General features: G+C 36.8%; 1 protein-coding gene across 2 annotated transcripts in view; it reads left to right on the forward strand.

Annotated features, from left to right (window-relative positions):
- Nucleotides 1–21,984, forward strand: part of BIRC6 (baculoviral IAP repeat containing 6) — a 223,608-nt gene extending 201,624 nt beyond the window's left edge. For both annotated transcript variants that reach the window (XM_039250287.1, XM_039250288.1), the window contains exons 69-74: nt 2,404–2,621; nt 4,311–4,472; nt 7,922–7,999; nt 15,214–15,402; nt 19,551–19,685; nt 20,840–21,984. In XM_039250287.1, the coding sequence (XP_039106218.1) occupies nt 2,404–2,621; nt 4,311–4,472; nt 7,922–7,999; nt 15,214–15,402; nt 19,551–19,685; nt 20,840–21,019 (962 nt within the window). In that variant the 3' untranslated portion in view covers nt 21,020–21,984. The remainder of the gene's footprint in view (nt 1–2,403; nt 2,622–4,310; nt 4,473–7,921; nt 8,000–15,213; nt 15,403–19,550; nt 19,686–20,839) is intronic.
- The last annotated feature ends 369 nt before the right edge of the window (nt 21,985–22,353 follow it).

A 22,353-nucleotide genomic window follows, 5' to 3' on the forward strand; every position in this document is an offset into this window, starting at 1 on the left:
TGGGTTGTTTCCTTGGCTGTGCAGAAGCTTTTAATCTTGATGAGGTCCCAACAGTTTATTTTTGCTCTTGATTCCCTTGCTTTTGGGGATGTGTCAAGTAAGAAGTTGCTGCGGTGGAGGTCAAGGAGGTTGTTTCCTGCTTTCTCCTCTAGGGTGTTGATAGTTTCCTGTCTCACGTTCAGGTCCTTTATCCATTTTTGAGTTTATTTTTGTGCATGGTGTGAGAAAATGATCTAGTTTCATTCTTCTGCATGTTGCTGTCCAGTTCTCCCAACACCATCTGTTAAAAAGGCTGTCTTTTTTCCATTGGATATTCTTTCCCGCTTTGTCAAAGATCAGTTGGCTGTATACTTTTGGGTCCACTTCTGAGTTCTCAATTATGTTCCATTGGTCTATGTGTCTGTTTTTGTGCCAATACCATCCTGTCTTGATGATGACAGCTTTGCAGTAGAGGCTAAAGTCTGGGATGGTGATCCCTCCCGTTTTGGTTTTATTTTTCAGTATTACTTTGGCTATTTGGGGTCTTTTGTGGTTCCATACAAATTTTTGGATGGTTTGTTCTAGTTTTGAGAAGTATGCTGGTACAATTTTGATTGGAATTGCATTGAATGTGTAGAGTGCTTTGGGTAGTAATGACATCTTAACTATATTTATTCTTCCTATCCATGAGCATATCATTGAATATTTTAATAAGATTTTGGTATTAGTAGATCCTTTTCTCTCATAGGTATAAGATAGAAAAGTTTTCCTCCAGTCATGGGAATGGGCTCATGTTTGTTCCTGGTGGATTGTTGTTAATGAAATTCAAATTTATACAGAAGTTTATCTCTGTAGTATGTGAAAGGAAGAATTGGGCAGATGAAACAACTCCAGTTTACACCTTTACTGTCAGGAAGTAGTTATCAGTCTTGTACATTTGATAGTAACAGTATATGTACTGTGTCATAAAGTTAGCTTTCAACATTTCTTGTTAGATTCTACTCATGTAGAATTGGTGATAGTTTCTACAAGAAATGCACCAAAAGTTTCTTTTCCTCTCTGAAAGGTTTGTTAAATAAAGATGGCAGCACTCCTCTTTTAAACATATGGAGTACACAGACCTGTGACACTTCATAGGTCTTCCCTTTTTCTAGATTATAAGCTACTTGAAGGTTTGAAGATTTCATTTCCTATTTATCATTTAATCCATATAACCTAGCTTAGAATTTTACACTTAGTAAGTTCTTGGTGAAATTTAGTGCATTAGTGCTAATTATAATATAGCATTAGTTTTTCCGTATATTTAGAATTATATGAACACAAGATCAGAAGTTATTGTTGCTTCTAATTGACAGTATTTGCCCTAGTACATGGTTTTGATGTAGTGTTAGAATTTATATAAATCTCTTTTGTTGTAACCCATTGGGTAGGGTGGAGTAATCTGAACTAGAGGTAAAATTCAAATCCATTATTTTTCTTTCTGTTATATATAGAGGTTATAAGAAAAGAATAACTTTAAGTCTTTTCTAAATCTGCCTGAATAAATGGTGAAGAATTAGCCCATTAGTTGTATTTTCTCAGAGTACTTAGAAGATTGACCTAATAATCTTCCTTTATTCCATTAACTTAAGTCCCAAAAGTAAAGCAAGAGTAAACTTCAGCCTGAGACTTCTGTTTTCTGATTCCAAAATCAGTGCAAATATATAAAGACCTTTTCTGGTTTTTAAAAATGAAATGTAATAATACTTTCTGTCATTTAGTATTTTGAATTATCTTGGCAAAAATATTATATACCACACATTTTAGGAATAAATTTTCTTCTGCTTTACATTGTCATAGCAACTTGATACAATCTGTCAGTGTGTCCACATTATATAGATTATTAAATCACTCACTTCCTGGGGTTCCTGGCTGACTTGGTTGGTAGAGCATATGTGACTCTTGATCTCAGGGTTGTAAATTTGAACCCCACATTGGTGTAGAGATTACTTAAAAATAAAATCTTAAAAAAAAAAATCATTTCTTGATTTTGCTCCAATACCTAATCCATCCATCAAACAGTAGTTGTAACAAACATGTGTAGCTTGCTAATTTTTCATGGTCCTATCCATTTTGTAGGGCTTAAAAGAAAATTTATTTTTAGTATGTTGACACACAGTGTCACATTAGTTTCAGGTGTACAACATGGCAGTTCATGATTTCTGTGCATTCTCCTGTGCTCACCACAAGTGTCATGGCCATCTGTCACCATACAACACTGTTACAGTGCCGTTGACTGTGTTCCCTGTACTGTGCTTCTGGTCCTCTCTATTTTGGGTGGAAGAAGGGCTAGTGATTTATTTGTGATCTTTGTCGTGATAACACTACTCCATTCTAGTGCTTTTTCTGTTTTTCAGTGTTTTATTTTTCTTCTTTTTCTTTTAGATACATTTGAGATGGTTTCTGAGGATGAAGATGGGAAGTTGGGTTTTAAAGTAAATTACCACTACATGTCTCAGGTGAAGAACGCGAATGACGCCAACAGTGCGGCCAGAGCACGCCGCCTGGCCCAGGAGGCCGTGACACTGTCCACTTCACTGCCTCTCTCATCCTCTTCGAGTGTGTTTGTGCGCTGCGACGAGGAGCGACTTGACATCATGAAGGTGGAAATAACAACTGTTTTCTCTCTCTGGCTAATGTCATTATTCAGATACTGTCTGTATTATTCAGGTAGTGTTTATACAGAGCACTAGAAATGGCATGAATTTTAATAAATAAGAATTCTGTTGACCATTTTGGACATCACTGAAAAGAATCCTTTTTTTCACGCTAGAGCATGTGTATGGGACAAAATAACAATTTAGAAGAAAGTACCAAAATGCCTGCCTTGAGTAAAGGTGGAATGCAGCCTGTAGCTTTAAGGGCTGAGCATCAAAGGATTTAATGTTACTTGGTAGAAAAAAATCATAGGACTTCTTCCTTGTCATCCAGGCTATTTCCTTCATGTTTTATACTATCAGCCTTCAGAAATTATTCTTTTTTTTTTTTCTTTACTAAGAAATTCATCCATTTACTTAATTACTTAAGGCCTACTTAATTACTTAAGATCTGTGAGTTCAGTAATGATAGTATAATAATGAATAACTGCACCTTTATGTTTTACCACTGTGGTTATCTGGCTTTAAATTCTAAGCGATTGCTTCCACAGGAAAATAATAAAGATCTGACACCTGCTGGGGAGGAACCTTTCTTTACATTTGCTATTTAATCCTGGGTTACAGTCTGGCTTCCTTAGATACACAGCTGTAACTATCAACACATTGATTTGAGAACCTTTTTTGTGTTGTTAATTTTTTTTTTTTTTTTTGCTTCTTTGTTACTTTTTAATTTAGCTCTTTTGAATAATTTTTCAGTAAAAATCTCCTAGGCTTTGCCTATTTGAGCACACTCTTACCTGTCCCTTGTTACAAACAATAGCCAATTATGGAAGGATTGCTTCCGGAAGTATTTTATCACTAAATAGACCACAGAAGTTCAGACTTGTGACTTTGTCTCTGGTGCACATTATTCTGTACCTAAATAAAAAATCCCAACATGGAGCTCTAGATCTTAAATCAGGGTTGTCACAGATTGAGACTCTGTATCACTTTCCTCCACACACGTAGCTTTTCAGGATCACAGGCTTTGCTGCTCAGGCCTTGCGCAGTTAGTATCTGTTGATTGACCTAAACAAAATTCATTAAATAATTCTGACAGTTGTCGTCCTGATAGTCGTCCTCTGCTAATTTTTGGACTACTGGTAACCCTAAAGGAAACACCTGTTGTTCCCTCAAACCTTTTTATCTTATTATGTGAGAACCTTTCTTGTTACCTATTTGTCTTATTATCCCAGAGAAAAATAGTTAAAACTAAGTTATTTCTTAAGACATTAATTTATCTGAAGATATATTGCAGAAAATTACCCCCATACCTTTTGGATGTGATAATGAATATACTTAAAATCTCGAATTATTAAATACTCTACAAAATATCACGAAGGAAAGCTCTCAGGAAAATAGTCACTTAATATTAAAAGGTATTTGATGTTACGGTAAGCTTTCCTGCTGCCACTAAGGCATCCTTTAATAGCCTGTTTTCACCAAAACTAAAAATCCTTAATCCTAATCTGTAGCCATTTCCATTCATGCTGTTATTTTTAACTTCAACCTCATTTTTAACACATTCTGGTAGAGATAGATGTAAATAGGATGTAAGAAGGTTGTTCTTATTTCATGTTGGATTGTGTTTTTCTAAATAGCAAACAATGTTTGGGAGCAGTAACAGAGACTTCTGAATTTGTGTATGCTTATTAGGTTCTGATAACTGGTCCAGCGGACACTCCTTATGCAAATGGCTGCTTTGAGTTTGATGTATACTTTCCTCAAGATTATCCCAGTTCACCCCCTCTTGTGAATCTAGAGACGACTGGTGGTCATAGCGTGCGATTTAATCCAAACCTTTATAATGATGGCAAGGTAATGTAATTTCAGCCTTTTGTTTCTAATGCCAAAGTATCGTAACCAAAGGTTCTTTGTAATTTAAGCAAAAATTTTCTTTTGGATATCTTCTTTCCAAGAGTTCTGTGGCTTTCTTCATGCTTCTCTTTCCCGTAGGCAAAGATTAGCCTGGGGAAGGAGAGAAGGAACCAGGCAAAAACATAACAGTGTTGAGAAGCACTTAGAGTCTTAAGTTACTGAGGAACTAACTCATTCAACACATTCCTTGGCCAATTGAGAACTTTCTTCCCTCAGGATGTAGTAGAGCCAGATGTCTGTCTTTGCCTCTGACCTTTCTTTACTTTCCATATCTCCAATTCCGTTTCTCTTTTCACAAGAGCCTGAAGATAGTTGAATGGCAAAAGCATGGTCCTGGCAACTCTGTATTCCCTTGTTTTTTTGCCTGTCTTGACTTTTTTTTTTTTTTTGCTTTCATAGCTATCCATGTTTTCCATGACACATATAATTATGATCTTATTTTGGATACTTAATTTATGCTAAAATGTTTCCTACTTTTTTAATATATATAGGAAGATGTGTTCTATCTCAAAAAAAAGGTTGGGGCACCTGGGTGGCTCAATTGGTTGATCAGTCGGCTCTTCCAGGGTTGTGGGATCGAGTCCTGCGTTAGGGTCCACACTCATGTGGAGCCTGCTTGGGATCTTCTCCCAGTTGATCCATCATCTCTCTCTCTTTCTCTCTCTCCCTCCTCACTCCCTCTCTCCCTCTCCCTCTATCCCCCTCCCCTTTTCCCCCTCGTCCCCTCTCTTTTTCTCTCTAAAAAAAAAATGAAAAAGTTGAGTAGGAGGTATAATAAAAAGCATTTCATTTGACAGTAAACCCTTTAAAATTAGATTTAAAAGAGCAGTCATAGGGCCACTTGGGTGGCTCAATCAGTTAAGCATCCAACTTTGGTTTAGGTCATGATCTCACAGTTCATGAGTTTAAGCCCTGCGTCAGGGTTTATACTGACAGAGCCTGAATCCTGCTTCAGATTCTGTGTCTCCCTCTCTTTCTGCCCTTCTCCCACTTATGCTGTCTCTCTCTCTCTCTCTCTTAAAAATAAACATTAAAACAAAAAATTTTTTTTAAAGAGCAGCCATCACTTTTCAAAGTAATTTGGATGCCTTGATGGCATTTCAATAGTAAGTTCCATGCTGGATGTATTAAATATTTAAAAATCACTAGATGGTAAGAAGAAATTCAGAGACTTCACAAGCAGATACCCCTGTGATGATCTGAGAGGAACAAGGGCTTGAATTTGATCTGGTTTATTACAGATGGACTACGTTTTCCCTTGGCATCATCTTCCTGGTTTCAGGAGGGGCTTGCCTGAGATCTGTGCTCCTAGGCTGTCGTTTTATCTTCATTGTAAACTGAGATCATAAAGCTGAAATTTGTTTTCTGAGTTGACTGCAGGAGATTTAACCAGAGAACTTACTTTCTTTGGGAGAGGAAAGAACAGGTCTTTTATAACTGAGCAGACAGGAGGAAATAGCAGTGTTGACACTGAATCTGAAGAGTTTAAGTGTAAAATGTTAAAATTTATTTAAGAAATTTCATTGGAGTACCTGGGTGGCTCAGTCAGCTAAGCATTGGTCTCTTGATCTCAGCTTGGGTCTTTTTTTTTTTTTTTTTTTTTTTTTTTGAGACAGAGCATGAGCAGGAGAGGGGCAGAGAGAGAGAGAAAAACCCAAGAGAATCCTGTCAGCGCAGAACCTGATGAGGAGTTTGATCTCACAAACTGAGATCATGATCTGAGCTGAAAATCAGAGTCAGATTAACCGACTAAGCCACCCAGACACCCCTCAAACTCAGGTCTTGATCTAAGGATCTAAGTCGAAGCCCTGTGTTGGTTGGGCTCCACACTGGCTGTGAAGCCTCCTTAAAAAAAAAAAAAAGAAATTATTTCCTTAAAACTTAATGTTATAGTGAAGCAGGTAAGGGCCTGGGATATATCCTGAATTATACATATATATGATATAATATATTGCATAATATATATTATATAATATACATTATATTTATCAGTATATATTTTGATTTATATAGTCTTTGTTATTAATGCACTGGTAACATTTAACCTTAGGGTCTAGATCTATAGATAGGGATAAGAATACCTGGCATTCATTTGCAACAACATGACTGGAACTGGAGGGCATTATGCTAAGTGAAATAAGTCAGTCAGAGAAAGATAGATGTTTCACTCATATTTGGAACTTGAGAAACTTAACAGAAGAGCATAGGGAAAGGGAAGGGGAAAATTAGTTATAGAGAGGGAGGGAGGCAAACCATAAGAGACTCTTAAATACAGAGAACAAACTGAGGGTTGATAGGGGGCGGGGAGAGCAGAGGAGAAGGGAAAATGGGTGATGGGCACTGAGGAGGCACTTGTTGGGATGAGCACTGGGTGTTGTATGTAAGCGATGAATCATGGGAATCTACCCTAAAAACCAAGAGCACACTGTATACACTGTATGTTAGCCAACTTGACAATAAATTATGTTAAAAAAAAAAATACCTGGCATTGATAGTCACAGGGATGTTCTAAAAAGTCAAATGTCTGACAGTACCTTAAATAATATACAAAGCCATTCAGATATAGTTCTTTAAAAATTGTTAATGAGATTATGTTCTAAATGAATTAATGTATTTTGCCTTATTACTGTCATAGAGCAGTTGCAAAAGTAGCATGGCAATGGACTTCTGCTTTATTAAGGATCACTTATTTTCCAAATCTGTTGCCCATTATATGAAATTGCCGGTTTACAAGTACACATAAAATGTCCCCAGTTTTGTTTTTCCCAGAATGGCCTCTTGACCTGTGTTGGCAGATAGTTTAAGTTCATTCTTGTTGTGTGAGTGAACAAGTATCTGTGTGGTAAAGTTTGTTCCGAGGAACTCAGTGGACGCTCAAGCCCCTCTCAGGGAGTCTGTGAGGTCTCCTCCTTCCAACTTCAGGTTTATGTGAAGCTAGATGATATCATATACTTCAACCAAAACAGTATATAGTAACACATCGAATGTAGAAGCAGATATGAAATCGAGATCTCTTCTTTTGAACCATATCCATTTTTAAAATTTAGAAAATTTTGAGAGAAGTATTTTTAAATATAAATGGTACCACTTTTTCTCACTGAAATTTATTTTTTGTTTGGGAATGAGTTATATTTTATTTAAAAATGTTATTTTTAGTAACATGTAATAGGTGCTGATTTGTTTTTCATTATGAAAATGAAATGCCATGCAGATTTGAATCACACCTGAAGATGCCAATTTGTTTTAACAAACTGACCCTTGGGGTTTTGTTGGGGACATAAAACTGAGATACTATGACATGATAGCATTTAATTTTTGCTTCTAGTTATGACGCTTTGCTTTTAAAAAGCACTCTATTCAATTCTGTGTTTTCTTCCCTTCTTCCTTAGGTTTGCTTAAGCATCTTAAATACGTGGCATGGAAGACCAGAAGAGAAGTGGAATCCTCAGACCTCAAGCTTTTTGCAAGTAAACACATTTCTCTGAATTTCACTTAGAAAGAAAAATAAGAAGTATCTATGTTTAAAAAAATGTGTTTTGCAGGTGCCTGGGTGGCTCAGTTGATTAAGTGTCTCACTTAGGTTCAGGTCACAATCTCGTGGTTCACGAGTTCTAGCCCTGCATCAGGCTCTGTGCTGACAGTTCAGAGCCTGGAGCCTGCTTCTGATCCTGTGTCTCCCTCTCTCTCTGCCCCTCCCCCGCTCACGTGTGCATGCCCGTTCTCTCTCTCTCTCTCTCTCTCAAAAATGAATAAAAGTCAAAAAAAATTTTTAATGTGTTTTAGTGACCAAGAAAAACATAAGAAACCAAAAAAAAAAAAAAAAAGCCACACTAAATAACCTACATGTTAGCAGTTCGTAGAGTCGAGTCTCATCTTATCTGGAGTTTAGAATCTTAAGTTAGGGCATTAGACAAAAGTTGCATTTTGTCGGATTTACCTTTAAGAAAATGCCTAAGTAGCCCTGAAGTACTCTATGGTGCAGAATGATAACCTAAGACAGGTCGGTCTCTCCTGTCTCCATACAGACTTAAACTCATGGGAGTAGAATTTCATAAACTACTAATATTATATTTTCTTCCACAAATAATACGGTTTTTGTGTAATCTCCTTAATAATGGGACTCATTTGAAACTCAGAAGCACTGTGGTAGAATTCATAAACTTGGGACTTGTAGTTGTTGTTTTGTAGAGCATTTGACACATACATTTCATAATCTTGAATTTTGGAAATTAATTTCCACAGACCACTTGAGCACATAATATGTTACATAATATCCCATCAGATGCTTTTTTGCTGATGTTTTATCTTACTAGTTCAGAATTCCAGCAAAGAGATGGACAGGTGTGCATGTTAAACAGCATGAATTAACTTTTCTGCTTGTTCAGTAAGGCAGCAGAAACATCACTATTGCTCAGATGAGTTTAAACTCACATTTAAAGTTTACTGTTTAAGGGTGTCTGGATGGCTCAGTCATAATCATTCAGTCTCAGCTCAGGTCATGATATCACGGTTCATGAGTTTGAGCCCCACATCAGGTTCTGTGCTGACAGCTCGAAGCCAGGAGCCTGCTTCTGAAAAGATTCTTTTTCTACATTCTTATTTTGAATTAGGTGAAAGAAGATATGAGAAATAATTCTTTAGGATGTCACTTTTTTGATTCTCTGAAAAGACTTTGTATCATCCTCATGAATTAAAGAAATAATACCATGGTATAATTTTGCCCTTTTTGTTGATGTCGAGATTAGGAAAAAGGAAGTTTACGTGATTCATGCAGGAGAACTATTAGGAAAATAATAGAATATTCCTCCCAAGTGACTACTACCTCATTTTAGATACGCTTATTTCAGTTCTAGTCCAAAAACTTTAAAATAAAATATTTTTTCTACATGTATGTTAGTCTTGTCAACACAAACAGGCTTATGATGAGTTTTACTGAGCAAGGAAACTCAGAGATATCCTACTTTTCATAAAGTAAATTAGATTTAGCTGAAAATTGAATTTTTTGTCAAATTTGGATAATTTTTAAAATAAATTTACAACTAATTAGTTTATTTTTATTTATTTTTGAGAGAGAGACAGAATGCAAGGAGGGGAGGGACAGAGACAGTGGGAGACACACAATCCGAAGCAGGCTCCAGGCTCTGAGCTGTCAGCACAGAGTCCGATGCGAGGCTCAAACTCAACAAACCGTGAGATCATGACCTGAGCCAAAGTCGGACGCTTAACCAACTGAGTCACCCATATGACTCATGTATCTAATATATAACCAAAATCTTGTAAAGAAACTCCTGTTCAGAGGTTTAGATTTTACAAGTTTGGAAACTTAACTACCCATGCATAGAAAATGATCTTTGTTCTTTATTCCCTTTAGTTAGGATTTGAGTTTATTTTGGTTTTGGGTTTTGGTTTTTGGTTTTTGGTTTTTTTTTTTGCCATATACATAATTCACAGAGTGAAAATTAACATAGTAGATAAATCATCTGTACACTCTTCTTTTCAAAGAACATTAGAGCATATACATTTTTCCAAGTTACACTTTTATAATTTCTAATTGCTCTTACTAATCTTTTGAATTCATATACTCTAGTTGAACTGGTTTTCTATTAATGACTCTATTAATGTTTTTGCTTCTAATTTTTTTTAGTTTTATAAATAATACTTATTATTTGACTTTCTGTACACTTTAGATAGTTTCCTGAATCCAGGTTTTCAGATCTTTGGAAAATTGACTTGGGCAGGAGCAAGAGGAGACTCTCTCTTTTCTCTGGCAGGAGTGAATAGCCTTGTCTTCTTCCAGATTTTAGGGGGGAGACTTTCAGTCTTTCCCCATCTCTTCATGTTGAGGACATTGCTCTTTACTCCTCTTTTTATTGTGAATGGATGTTGAATTTTGTCAGATGCTTTGTCTGCATCTGTTGATATGATTCTACTATTTTTGGCTTTTTATTTTATTAATATGGTTTATTAATTTTTAGATGCTAAACCAACCCTGCATTCTTGGGATAAATCCCATTTGGTCTCTTGGTATATAATTCTTTTTAAAATATTATTGGATTCAATTTGCTGGTATTTTGTTTGAGGATTTTTGCATCTCTGTTCCTACAAAATATTGGTCTGATCACTTTGTGAGCTGGTTTCATTAACATTATACAAGAGATAAACACATGTAGGCGGGACCACATTGCTCAATGTTGTGTGTTAGAACTTTCTTTAGAGGCAGACTAGAAAGGCTCAGGGAAAACTATTTTATTTCTTTTTGGTTAGATTTTAGAGCCTAATGTTGTTTTACCCTTTTATTTATCACACAAAGGATAAAAGTACTTTTGCCAGACTAAAAATCTTCCACAAAAGTTTTTGAAGGTTATATACAATTAAAAACAATTCCGAAATACTTGAACAGTGACAGCTTTTATTAGAATTGCTTGGTTTCTCTGAGTGAAACTGTCAGAGGAATAATGTTTCTTTGTATAAAAATAATACATTTTGTAGCCTTATGCAATAGGTCTCAAAGCTAGTAGTAATAGCTTTAACTATTAGCACAATTTAAAATCAAAGTCATGGGGCACCTGGGTGGTTTAGTCATCTGAGTGTCTCATTTCTGCTCAGGTCATCATTTCACGGTTCGTGAGTTCGAGCCCCACATCAGGCTTACAGCTGCTATCAGCCTGTCAGTGCAGAGCCCACTTTGGATCCTCTGTCCCCCTCTTTAGGCTCTGAGCTAGCTGTCAGCACAGAGCCCAATATGGGGCTCAAACCCACGAACCATGAGATGATGACCTGAGCCGAAGTTGGATGCTTAACTGACTGAACCACCCAGGTGCCTCTCAAAAATATTTTTCAAATAATGTTTTAAAATATATTTAAAAAAATTTTTTAAATTGTTAATATTTTTAAAAATAATAAATAAAGTCAGTTAAGTGTCCAGTTTCAGCTCCGGTCATGATCTCTTTAGGCTCTCTGCTGTCAGCACAGAGCCCACTTCAGATCCTCTGTCCCTCTCTCTCTCTCTCTGGCCCTATCCTGCTGGTACACTCACTCTCTCAAAAATAAAGGAACATTTAAAAAAATTACATCATATCAAAGTCATATTATTCATTAGAACTATCATCAGAATTATTACAGTAACACCAAATCTTAGCATTGCTTTTATAACTGGTTTTTAATGTTGCTGTAATGTACTTAAAATACCTATTATAAGGGGTGCCTGGGTGGCTCAGTTGGTTAAGTGTCTTGACTTTGGCTCAGGTCATGATCTCACAGTCTGTGGGTTCGAGCCCCACGTTGGGCTCTGTGCTGACAGCTCAGAGCCTGGAGCCTGCCTCCAATTCTGGTTCTCCCTCTCTCTGCTCATCCCCTGCTCGCTCTCTGTCTCTCAAAATAAAGACATAAAAAAAAAAATAAAAAAAAAAACCTATTATAATGCCTTATGAATAGTTTGTTCCAGTTGGGTGTTAATAAAGATATCATATGCAAGAGGAATTGAACATATTTTATGGTTCATGTAGTCAACCATTTATAAATGTTAACAAAATATATATAACTATTTCTCTTAAAATAGAAAATTCTGGAAATTAGCCACCTGTTTACAGTCCTAGTCAACAGCAGCATAATTTTCCAGAGATAGGTACTTACTATTTTAAAAAGCAAAAAGCATTTTACTAATTAAGAGTGTTTCCCAGGTTGCCTAGGTGGCTTAGTTGGTTCGTTGTCCGACTTCGGCTCAGCTCATGATCTCACAGTTTTTGAGTTTGAGCCCCACATCCGGCTCCCTGCTTTCAAGCACAGAGCCTGCCTCAGATCCTCTGTCCCCTTCTCTCTCTGCCCTTTCCCCTCTCGCGCTCTCTTCTGAAAAATAAACATTAAAAAAGGAATGTTTCCCTCACACCAAAGATGTTATTATTTCCTAAAATATAGTTTCTTGTTGAAAATTAGTATTTTGGATTATATAGTCTGTACTCTCCTATGTTTTAAATACCTGTGAAAAAGTTTTGAAGTACCAGATCAAGTCAGAGAATTAAATCTTTTGATGAGATGCAACATGAAAATACAAAAGTCAAAAGTTAATAGTTTCTTTTTTTTTTTTAATGTTTTATTTATTTTTAGGAGAGAGAGAGAAAGCATGAGCAGGGGAGGGTCAGAGAGAGAGGGAGTCACAGACTGAAACAGGCTCCAGGCTCTGAGCTGGCAGTCAGCACAGAGCCCGACGCGGGGCTAGAACCCACGAACCGTGAGATCATGACCAAAGCGAAAGTAGGATGCTTAACCGACTAAGCCACCCAGGCGCCCCAAAAGTTAATAATTTCTAAGGGATGTGAGGTAGGAGGAGGAATATGGCAAATTAGTGGATATTCGAAAGAATAAATTGTAAGAATGGTTAGTGGTAGCAATATAGTGACCAAATGAATATATAAAATCATAGGAGACCAGATTACTGACAACTTGAGTGGCCTGGTAGAAGACCATGCAATAGGGTTAAAATTTTTGTTTTGACACAGATAGTGAAAGAAAGGTGTTATATGGTTCTTGATTTAGTCAGTTCTTGAACAAATTATAGTGAAAACTTCTTGCAGTTTTGTGCATGCTAATGTAAAACTAAAGAGGAGGGTACTGTAAATTTAGCCTATGAATAAGTCTATAATTCTTTATTTTAAAGTATCAAAGGATTGACTAAGAATCAGTGAACCTATGTCACAAAATGAATATCTTTTGTGTTTATTATGAACTTAAATGTAACTATGTAAGTATGCTATGGTGGTAGCAGATGTTTTTCTGTTAATTACCAATGCATTGTCAGGTCATATTCTTAAGAAAACACTTTAGGCAGATGTATCTATGATATATATTAGCTTTTTATTTGAGCTAGGTAGCTCTGTTAAGTTTTGTTGATCAAAATGGAACTCATGCTGACTGCTTTTTTGCAGGACCCTTTTAACATAGGTAAAAAGACTTTATTTTCAGAGTAAAAATGATTTTGTTTTGCATTTTACTGCCTTCTGGCTTCATGCTGTCATTTTTACTCCACGAAAGAATAGCTGCTCTGTATTAGGTAAACTTAATTTTAAGTGCTACTATTTCACCCGCTGCAAAGGTTGTTTGATCCTCACAGCCAGTCTTTACGTAAGTAGGAGTGATCCTCATTTTATAGATGACCGGAGTAGTTCTGAGGGACTAAGTTATTCTGCCTACTGTGGTCTCTGACTTAAATATTACACATTGTTCTCAAGGAGACACCTAGGTGACTTGGTTACACGACTGATTCTTGATTCAGTGCAGGTCTTGATCTTAGAGTTGTGAGTTCAGGCCTGGAGTTGGGCTCAGTGCTGGACGTGAAGCCTACTTTAAAAAAATAAGTAAGGTCTCAAGCTCAGCGCTCACTGTGGAGCCTGCTTGGGATTCTGTCTCTGTGCCTCTCTACCCCCACCTCGAGCACTCTTTCTCTCTAAATCAAGCAAACAAATAAACCAACAAATAAATAATTAATTAAATGTTTAAAAATATACATTATACATTGTTCTTAGGGATAGGTAATTTTTAATATTGAAATTCAAATCCTTTTAAAAAAGAGAAATCTTTCTGTGCAGGATTTATTAATTTACTTGTTTTTTGTGCCCAGTTTTGTTTCTGTTTTTTTGTTTTTGAGAGAGCACAAGCTGGGGAGAGGAGCAGAGGGAGAGAGAGAGAAGGAGAGGATCTGAAGCAGGCTCCACGGTCAGCACGGAGCCTAATGCAGGGCTCATTCCCACCAACCCTGGGATCATGACCTGAGCCAAAATCCAGAGTTGGATGTTCAAACAACTGAGCCAGCCAGGAATCCCTTCATGCCCAGTTTCTATGGCTATAGTAAAGTGTGCTGTGATTATCTGACTAAAGAGGTCAGATAATCTGTGGCTCCAGAAAATTCCATAAAATAAATAATATGACTCATAAATAGCTGAATTCACTGAAGAAAAATAAAATAACATCTGCATACTTCCAAAGTGGTATATGTTTTAAAAAGCAAATAGAAAATGCCTTTAAAAAATACTTTCTTTAGAATAAAAATGAAGATTGCCTCATGCATAGTTGTTCTTACAAGTGAGTATTTTTTCTAATGTTTATTTATTTTGAGAGAGTGAGTGTGAGTAGGGGAAGAGCAGACAGAGAAAGGGAGGGAGGGAGGGAGAGAGAGAGAGAGAGAATGAATCCCAAGCAGGCTCCTCGCTGTCACTGCAACCCCAATGTAGGCTTTGATCTTGCAACTGTGAGATCATGACCTGAGCCCAGATCAACAGTCAGGCTCTCACCCCACTGAGGCCTACACTCTTTCCCTACACGCCCCCCCCCCCCCCCGCCACCGCCAAGTGAGTATTGTTAAGAGTGCATGGTTAGCTTTGTCCTTTTTGAGAGTAAGGACAATTTGGCTCAATAATGTCTAAATTGGTGTGGGATGTTTATAAAAACAAATGTTTTTAGCAGTTTCAGGAAATATCTTCATTACAGATATAAAATGTAAGATATATGAATGTTTTACAAGAACCTACTGTGTCTATTGCTTTTAATAATATAGCATTTCAGTGTCCTCATGATTAACATCAATTATATGGTGATAAAAATATGTGGAAGCACATATTAAAAGATACCAATTTACTGGTAATAAAAATGTCCCATTATAATGGCTTGTCTTTATTTCTTTGTTTTGCAGGTGTTGGTGTCTGTTCAGTCCCTTATACTAGTAGCTGAGCCTTACTTTAATGAACCAGGATATGAACGGTCTAGAGGCACTCCCAGTGGCACACAGAGTTCTCGAGAATATGATGGAAACATTAGACAAGCAACGGTTAAATGGGCAATGCTAGAACAAATCAGAAACCCTTCACCATGCTTTAAAGAGGTATGTTCAATAAAATTAATGAAATATTTTATTAAAGACCTTATAAAATATAGTTAGTATTGTACTTGCCTTTATATTTAGACAATCTGTGGTATACTCAATATAGCTTTTGATCATAAAAGATGAGTAATAATATAACACAGATGAATCTTAAAACCACCTACTTCCTAAAAGACGTCTGACTATATTTTGGGACAATTTTTTAATTCTTTATTTTTAACAGTTACCATTCTACTAGCACATTGTCTATGTTATTAAAATAGACCTCATAAAAATATTCATTTTTATTCGTGGTCAAGGTACTTTCTAAAGTTGTCTTGCAAATGAAAACTTTGCCCTTATGCTAATAGCTATGTGTGAGTGTTGAAGAGAACAGGTTTTCTTCCCTTTTGGTGAAAGTTGGACTTAGTAGGTTTCTGAAATCTCTCTTGATATTCTCAAGTGCTTTTATTTCTCCACATCCTGAAACGTAACTCTTCCTCTGGTTAGTTTTCTCTCCATAATCTGCCTAACATATGATTGTTTTCTTCACCTGTGACACCACATTACTTTATCACATCGTAGTTGGACTATGTCGTGAAACATGGTTCTTTCTAAAAATTGGTTCTCTTGGTCATCAGTTTCTTAAATTGTGCTAGAAACTCAGCATTTTAGAGGAGAAGATTGGCATTTTTACCTGAAAGGAAATTGCCCTTTAGCCTAGCTAAGCAGTTATGTGTGGCTGCTTTGTAACGTCATACTCGAAGCCCTCCTTTTCACCAGAGAGCAGTGATGAATATACTTTGAAGAAATGTGACGAGAACATTTTTTCTTTTGTTTTTGTTGTTACTAAATGAATTCACACTTTGATAAAGTTGAGTATTTTATTTCTGCAAAGGCTTGCATTTTATTTTGCCTTGTAAGGCAATGGGAAATCACTTTTCCTAATATTACAGGAAATACAAACACTTACTTCTTTGTGCTCTTATGCATATTCTATCTCTTTTCAAGTTTGGGTTACTGCTATTAAGTTAATTACTTTTGTACCCATATCAAATATCAACTGTTACCAGGCACTCCACTAAGGTGCTCAGAACTCAAGAATAAATTAAACTGAGCTCCTGCCCTTGAAAAACTTCTATTCCTCCTGTTATATCATTAATGAATTTCTTTAGTGCCCTTAAGACTCAAATATTGAATCCAGATACATAAACTACTTGCCAAGTCCACTAGATAGTACCAAGAGTCCCCTTAACACTATAAAACTGAACTCTGGATTCTTCCTCCACTCCCTGTCTCAGTACAAGCACCATTATCTAAGCCCCAAATCTTTACCATCTGTGACTCGATTCTTTTTCTTTAATTTTTTTTAATGTTTATGTATTTTTGAGAGACAGAGACAGTGAATGAACAGAGGAGGGGCAGAGAGAGAGAGAGAGAGAGACAGAATCGGAAGCAGGCTCCAGGCTCTGAGCTGTCAGCACAGAGCCTGACATGGGGCTTGAACCCAAGAACTGCGAGATCATAACCTGAGCTGAAGTCAGATGCTTAACCGACTGAGCCACCCAGGCGCTTTTCCTCACATACCACATTCAGTGTAATGATAAATCCTCTTGGCTCCACCCTTTGAAACATAATCAAAATCTAGTGGTTAAAACCATCTTTGCCGTGACCAGCCTGTTTCAAGCCATCGTTAATTACCTCTTGCTTGGGCAGTTGAAGTGGTTTCCTCACCATTTTTCCTGCTTCTGCTTTTGTCCCTCTGCAGTGCTTTTCTACACATAATCTCCACATCCAACTCCAGTCCTTACCATGGCCTGCAAAGCCCTACATTGTCTGGGCCCTGTCCTCTCATTCTTCAGCATCTCTAGGAATTTAAAGGCTTTTCATACCAAGTGTTAGGGTGTGCAGCAACTGGAACCTTGATACCCTCTGATGGGAACATAAATCAGTAAAGTCTTTAGAAACCTCTTTGGCAGGACCTGATCAGCTCAATATATGCTGAAAGACTAGCAGTTCCGCTCCTTGGTATGTGCTTCACAGAAATTGGGTACATACTGGGTATAGAGAATATTCATTACATTATTCATAACTGCCAAAAATTAGAAACAGTTCATTTGTCTATCAACAGAATGGACAAATTAGGGAATATTCATAAAATGGAATACAGCAATGTGAACGAATGAACTGCTATGCAGGTTAACATGGACAAATGTCATGAATAAAATATAGGGCATAAGAAGCCAGAAAGAGATAGTACATTCCATATGTTTCCTTTTATAGAAAGTTCAGAAATGAGTAAAACTAACTTGAGCTTAAGGAAGTCAGGATAGCGTCTACCCTTGCATGAGGATTAGTGGCGAGAGGTAGCAGAAAGGGGTTTGCTGCGTGCTTGCTAATGTCCTGCTTCTGGTCTGAGTAGAGATTACATTGGTGTGCACTCTGGGAAGATGCATCCAATGGTATGTGTGATTTGTGTACTTTTCTCTTTGCTAAATTTAACTTTTAAAATGTATTGAAATAAGTGTGTAAGTATTTATATTCAGTTGCTGCATAATTTGTTGGTTTATGCATAAACATATTTTTCTGGAAGAAAAACTGTTAACAAGGAATTCCGAGTTGGGGGATGACTTTTGCAAAAAGCAGATAAGTATAATTTGAAACAATAATCTTTCTCATCCTTTAGCATCTAGTTCACATTGAACGGGGCACCCTTCGTCCATGAATGCTTTCCTGATTTTTCCCATCAGATGTGCCTCTTTGACTTCCCTGAGGGTTTTTTGAGGTTTTTCTTCAATTTATTTCAGTTCAGTTCAGTTCCATTATTGATAACATACAGTGTTATATTAGTTTCAGGTGTACAATATAGCAATTCAATAATTCCGCACGTTTTTGTTTTTAAGTACCTTTGTCTGGTGCACTCACCTCCTGTCTGGCTCTATGGTTGTCATGGTTCATCATGTCAGGCAGGGTCTTCTGTGTCTTCATGTGTCGTCATGTCAGGCATCAACAGCAATAACTGTTAATTGTAATTGGATCTGATTGGTGTTTTACATCCATTCCCAAATTCCCCTAATAAAACCTTGTAGCTATTGTTGCCTTTTCTTTAGGGGACATAAGCTCATGGGAATATAGTGGCTCACCCAGCATACAGAATAGTATTTTTTAATTGATTTAATAATATTTCCAATTTGATCTCTTTTCTAACTTACATTTATCAGAAGTCGACTCCTGCTTGTGTAGGGAGAAATTTTATTTAATTTTTCAGATAATCTTTTAATTCCAAATACAAACTACAATTATTATAAGGACAGTTAACTTTATAAAATACAGTTTTATCTAAAATTTATCCAGAAGATAAAATTGAGAAAGTAGTAATAGTGCTATTTTTTAGGACTCTATTCTGATTTTTGTGTGAATATCTTTGACATTTGAACGTCTTTAGTTATTTAGAGATTTGTAGAGTTCTCTTTTAAAGGTAGAAAATTTGACAATTTTTCTGTTGTCAGTACTTTCCTCATTATTTTCTCCTGGTTAGTTATTTATTTACACTTCTTACCTTGTGAATATACTGCATTATACACATCTTTATTTTCTCTGATAGGACTATTTGGGCATTATTTTCTATGTAGAGCTGGGCACCTCAGCACATGGCATCTGATGTCATAAGCATGATGTTTCCCTGTTAATACAGAATTCACTAAATTGAGTTGTATGGGGACAAAAACATTGTAATTGTCTTTTGAATTTTATTTCCTTGTGGGGCGCCAGGATGGCTCAGTCCGTTGAGTGTCCGACTTCAGCTCAGGTCACAATCTCAGTTTGTGAGTTGGAGCCCCACATCAGGCTGTGCTGACAGCACAGAGCCTGGAGCCTGCTTTTGATTGTGTCTGTCTGTCTGTCTGTCTGTCTCTCTCTCTCTCTCCCTCTCTCCCTCCCTCTCTCTCCCTCCCTCCCCCTCCTTCCCTCTCTCCCTGTCTTTCTCTGCCTCTTCTGATTGTGTGTCTCCCTCTCTTTCTCTGCCTCTCCCCTTCTCTCTCTCTCTCTCTCTCTCTCTCTCACAAAGAAACATTTAAAAAATTTATAAATTACATTTCTTTGTAATGCTACTTAGTCTGTCTTTTAAATTCTGACCTTAACAAATTTTGTTCCCTTGGTTTATTCTTAAGGTTATACACAAACATTTTTACTTGAAAAGAGTCGAGATCATGGCCCAGTGTGAGGAGTGGATCGCGGACATCCAGCAGTACAGCAGTGATAAGCGGGTAGGCAGGACTATGTCTCACCATGCGGCAGCTCTCAAGGTGAGTCAGCCTTCCTCACAGGAGCCCTGTTGTATATCCACCGACAGAGCCATGGCCACCAGATGGTAAAGGAATCAGACGTATTCAAAGATTCAAATCATTGAATTTTTCCTTCTCCTTCCCTAATTGTTTTCTCCTGTTGTTCACAGTGGAAGGGAAATTGCGGTAGAGAACTTGTGAGTTACCAGCATGTTAATACATTTTAAAACCTTACAAATGGCTGCAAGTGTGTAGCTGTCTTATCTTGTTTATGTATCTTAGATCTCTGACCAAAATTTAGTCTCTCTGAGGTCAGAGATCATGTCTTCCTTATTCTGCTCCTTCTTTTACATTGTCATTGCTGAACACAGTGCCTCCTACATAAAACTTGTACTGTAAATGTTGGTTTGTTAGTTTTCAAAGTCAGCTGATGACAACAACAGAATTTCAAACCCTGGTGTAATATTTGAGGTCATTCTCTCCCTCTAGAAAATTATAATCCACAACTTAATATTCATAGACAACTACTCTCTGTTAACAAGTCTGCATCTTTCCCTAAATGGCAGTATGGTATCATAGGAATTATATACTCCCTCTAGATCTTCTTTTTCATTTGCTTAAATTAGAAAAAAAAATTAGGTTGATAAAATTGTTTCTAAAATTTTTTCTAGCCTTACGTGAGGTAATTAGCGTGAAACATTTTGCAAATATTCTACATCGACCTGGTGTGCCTAATGAATACTTGTTTTCATTAAGTAAAATAATGGTGGGTTTATTTTCATTTAAAGACTTTCTCTCAAAAATATTTAGCCAGAGGCAAGCTGTATGAAAAGGCGAGAGGTTGCTGTCTTTAATTTAAAAGAGTATATACTGCAAATGAATGGTATACTATAAGTCATAAGTAATGCTCTTTCTGCTACAGGGATGGAGACCTCAGTAGGGTCTGTGGCCATGCTACTCGGGGCTTTTTAGCAACATCAGTTATTTTGAAGTTTGAGATTTTTGCCAGTTTTGTTCACTGCCTCTTACAATAACTAGCATAAGGAAGGTGTTCAGTAAGTATTTGTAAGCCTAATGCTTTGGGTTTTGTTTTAAACTCATTTCCTCTCTCAACTGATGTTATGTTGGAATCCCAGGGTTTACAATTCCAATATCATTTGTTTCCCCCTGTGTAGCGTCACACTGCTCAGCTCCGGGAAGAGCTGCTAAAACTTCCCTGTCCCGAGGGCCTGGACCCTGATGCTGATGATGCCTCGGAGATGTGCAGTGCCACAGCGGGTGCTGAGGGGACTCTAATGCATGATCAGGTCAAACCCAGCAGCAGTAAGGAACTCCCCAGTGACTTCAAATTATGAGCTGCGTTGACATGGACTTCGTAGACACAGAGGCTTTGAAGCACAAGCCAAATATGTCAATATTTGTATGTAAGAAACTAATTATGTAATAGTTATTGAAACTGAAACTATACTATGCCCTTAAGGAGATCCAGTTTAATTCAAGGTGATCTTTTATTTACCTGTACAAGAGTGTAAACTTTTTTGTGCTTTTATTTTTCAATTGTGAGAACCACTGATTGGTATGTTCAACAAATTTGTGTATACAAAGAAATGGATAAATCACTGATATATAAGGGAAACTACCTTAGGAAAGAATGTTTACTGAATGTTTATTTTATTTTTTTTTTTTACTGTAGAGTGAGGGGTTGTTAACAAAGAATATATATTGGTCATTCTTACAACTACTATTTAAAGTCAGCAACTTTTCACTGAATTTGATAGATTTTATGTTTGGCCATATTGTCATGCTCATATTTGATTTCTGAAGACCTCCTACATACACTTAAATAAAAGTTAAATGGACATACTCCCTCTTTTTTGATTTACTGGTACATTTTTTAAATGATAAATATGCCATAATATGCATTATAGCTGGAGACTTGCACTTGTATGGATGAATTTATTACATTCAACGTATTTAATTTTATGCCTTCTAATTCTACGATGCAGAAAAAATAAATGAACATGATTTTATTCTATGCCAACATTTGGGCCTGTGAATGTATCCGTTATTTGAATTTAAGTATATGAAAAGGAATGGTCAATTTAAAAAGTCACTCTAAACTGATTTTTTTCCTAAAGGGCTCCTTTTTTCCTGGACTCTGGTTTTATTACTAAAGTCACATGTATGTATTAAACATTGAGGCTCTGTAGAGCAGAGAGGATACCTCTCTGGTGCTGTTACAGTACATTCTGTACGTGCCATATAGGCTCATTTTCATGCAAATTCTTCCTAGAGCCAAATAAATAAAGACTTAGGTGTATTAGTATGTCTTCTTTCTAAATCAGTTTGCCATGGTGTGAAATGCTATTTCTACAAAGAATTGGACACTTCCAGGACCTAAGCCTGGGAAAGAAAGGATATTTTCAAAGAGCAATTATCACAAAGGAAAAGCTAAGTATATAAAATGATGTGGCCTGTGGGAACCTTGAATGTGGAGGTGACCAAGAGAAACTATTCTGAACAGTGAGCTGCTCTCTGAACCAGCAGGGGAACTAGAGAGCACGGTACTCTCTGATGTACCAAGGGGTAGTGCTCCTGTACAGGGGAGGGGACAGACTGTGACCAGAAAACACAAAGTTCTTAAACACACACTGTTCGATCTGGTGGGTGGTGAGCTACACCAAGAATG

Source organism: Hyaena hyaena, unplaced genomic scaffold (assembly GCF_003009895.1).
Source record: "Hyaena hyaena isolate Hyena2069 unplaced genomic scaffold, ASM300989v1 scaffold_362, whole genome shotgun sequence".
Taxonomy (NCBI): Eukaryota; Metazoa; Chordata; class Mammalia; order Carnivora; family Hyaenidae; genus Hyaena; species Hyaena hyaena.